This window comes from Solanum tuberosum, unplaced genomic scaffold (assembly GCF_000226075.1).
Source record: "Solanum tuberosum cultivar DM 1-3 516 R44 unplaced genomic scaffold, SolTub_3.0 scf00251, whole genome shotgun sequence".
Taxonomy (NCBI): domain Eukaryota; kingdom Viridiplantae; phylum Streptophyta; class Magnoliopsida; order Solanales; family Solanaceae; genus Solanum; species Solanum tuberosum.
This window is the reverse complement of record NW_006239173.1, coordinates 834,165-836,451: the sequence shown is the minus strand read 5'-3', so window position 1 is coordinate 836,451 and position 2,287 is coordinate 834,165. Positions and strand designations below refer to the sequence as shown.

Below are 2,287 nucleotides of genomic sequence, written 5' to 3'. Positions count from 1 at the left end.
TATGCCTTCAATTTTAGCCTTCATGTGATTTCCCATGAACAAGAAATCCTTACTTGGATTTGTAGTTTGGATCGTAGTGAATCCCTGCAACATAGTGGATACATGAGTAGTTGCACCAGAATCAAGCCACCAAGTATTATTAGGAACTTCTACTAAATTTGATTCGAAACATACAAAAGCACTAAATGTACCTTTCTTTTCAAACCAAGCTTTACGTTTCAGGCAATCTTTCTGATAGTGTCCTTCCTTTTTACAGAAACGACACACATCAGCCTTGAGTTCCTTATGAGCATCCTGTGGAACTTTAGCAGGTGCTTTCTTTTTCTTAAATTTGTTGGCCTTCACTTTAAGTCCTTTATATGCTCCTTGACCTATGAGGTTAATGGAATGACCTCCTTGTTTCTTAAGTCTTGACTCATCTTGAGTAAGCATACTGGACAATTCACTAACTTCCCACTTTTCCTTAATAGTGCTATAGTTAATTTAGAATGGTCCATACTCAAGAGGCAATGAGTTCAGAATGAATTGAACCAAGAAGGTGTCATCCACTTTCATCCCCAAGGTCCTAAGTCTTGCTGCAATGTTAGTCATCTCGATGATATGATTTTGCATACTACGCGACCCATCAACCTTCATGGTCGTGAGTTCAACAATTAGTGTACTAGCGAGAGACTTATCAGCAGAACGAAAACGTTCTTCCACAAACTTCAGGTATTCCCTAGCACTTTCTGTTTGTGGAATAGTACTCTTAATGTTGTTAGCAACAGTCATTCGCATGAACATAAGGCTTAATCCGTTAGAGCGTTCCCATGATTTATGAAAAGACTTCTCATCCTCACTGCTCTTATCAGTAATGGTAGTAGGTTTGTCATTTAGTAGAGCTAAGTCAAGATCCATTACACCTAAGTGGAATTGTACTTGTTCATGCCATTCAGAGAAGTTCAATCCATTGAACACAGTAACAGACGAAGCATACGAATGAAGAGGAATAACTGCAAAATAGATATACATGCTCACAAATCAGAAAATAATGTGAATTCAGTAAAGCGATTAAAATATATTTAATTTTCCTTTGGGTAGACACTACGACACATTATCATAATTTAAATGTCAATTTTATCTTTAATAGGTAATTGAATATTTTTAATCAAACATATACGACATCTTTGGATATACAATATATGTTTGACTAAAAAGATTAATTTACCTCATAATTTTCACTATTCGTAGAATGATTGATTCACCTTTGGGTAAATTCTTAAGTTCTAGCAATAGTGAAAGTCAATTTATCTATTTATTTTTTCAATATATAGGCATTTAATTAACCTTCATAGATAACTGACAGTTTTATGAATGCATATTTTTCTTAACCATACTAGTTTGGCCACTTTGGTGACTAACAAACTATTTTACACAAAGTACACACATTATTTATTGCTTAGTCTAACGACTACTTTAATTTATTGCACAATTGGTTCATTACCACATAAACCCAAAAAATATATATATTATTTTAATAATAAAATCAATAACTTGTGCAAAACCAAAAGGATTAAGTTCACTGATAGCGAGCAAATCATTATGGGATACAAGATTTAAACAATTCTCAGAAAAGTACCGAAATCATATTTAGGAGTTTTGACATCAGATGATAGCGCATATCCATCAAACAATCCTTTTTGGTTTAAAGTATATTTAGGAATTGCTTATAGCTGCAGATAACCTTTTTTTTAAAAAAATAAATTCTTTTACTTCGTTAATTTAACCAATTAACGATGAAAGTTTCTATGAAACATTCAAATTAAAAATAATTATGAACGATTTCACATATCGTACGATTTATGAAACACAAATTATGAACCATAAATATAATTTCACATATACATATCATGTAAATATTATCTATAAGGATGCAAGATATACGAAGATTATACGTTCAAACAATCCTGGCTCGGATGCCACATGTTAGATTAAATACATTCAGGATCTTGAACATGATAATCTTACATAGAGAATGTTAGAGGCGCATACCTAATGCGGAAGACAACATCACAAAGAGAAGCGGAAGCGTTAGTAGTAAATTAGTTTCTACCTCCTTGCCCTAACTTTATGTTACCACAACCGTCAGCGATGGAATTAATGTAGAGAATATGTGGTAACCCTAATGGGTGGAGGGAGGACCAATTTATATAGGTTATGACTTAATCTGGTACGTCCATCAAGTAACCAATGTACGGACGAGATCTATTCCTTATTAAATATTATTTATGGTATTACTTTGATTCCA

The 2,287-nt window shown here is 33.1% G+C and overlaps 1 protein-coding gene across 1 annotated transcript; it reads right to left on the bottom strand.

The window, feature by feature from the left end:
* Nucleotides 1-483: 483 nt before the first annotated feature.
* Nucleotides 484-1,011, bottom strand: LOC107062631 (uncharacterized). The gene has a single exon (XM_015313507.1). It carries the CDS (start codon nucleotides 1,009-1,011, stop codon nucleotides 484-486), a length of 528 nt encoding a protein of 175 aa, XP_015168993.1.
* Nucleotides 1,012-2,287: the final 1,276 nt, after the last annotated feature.

Coding starts and splice junctions, on each gene's coding strand:
- LOC107062631 (XM_015313507.1), bottom strand. CDS start 1,011: ATGTATATCTATTTTGCAGTTATTCCTCTTCATTCGTATGCTTCGTCT.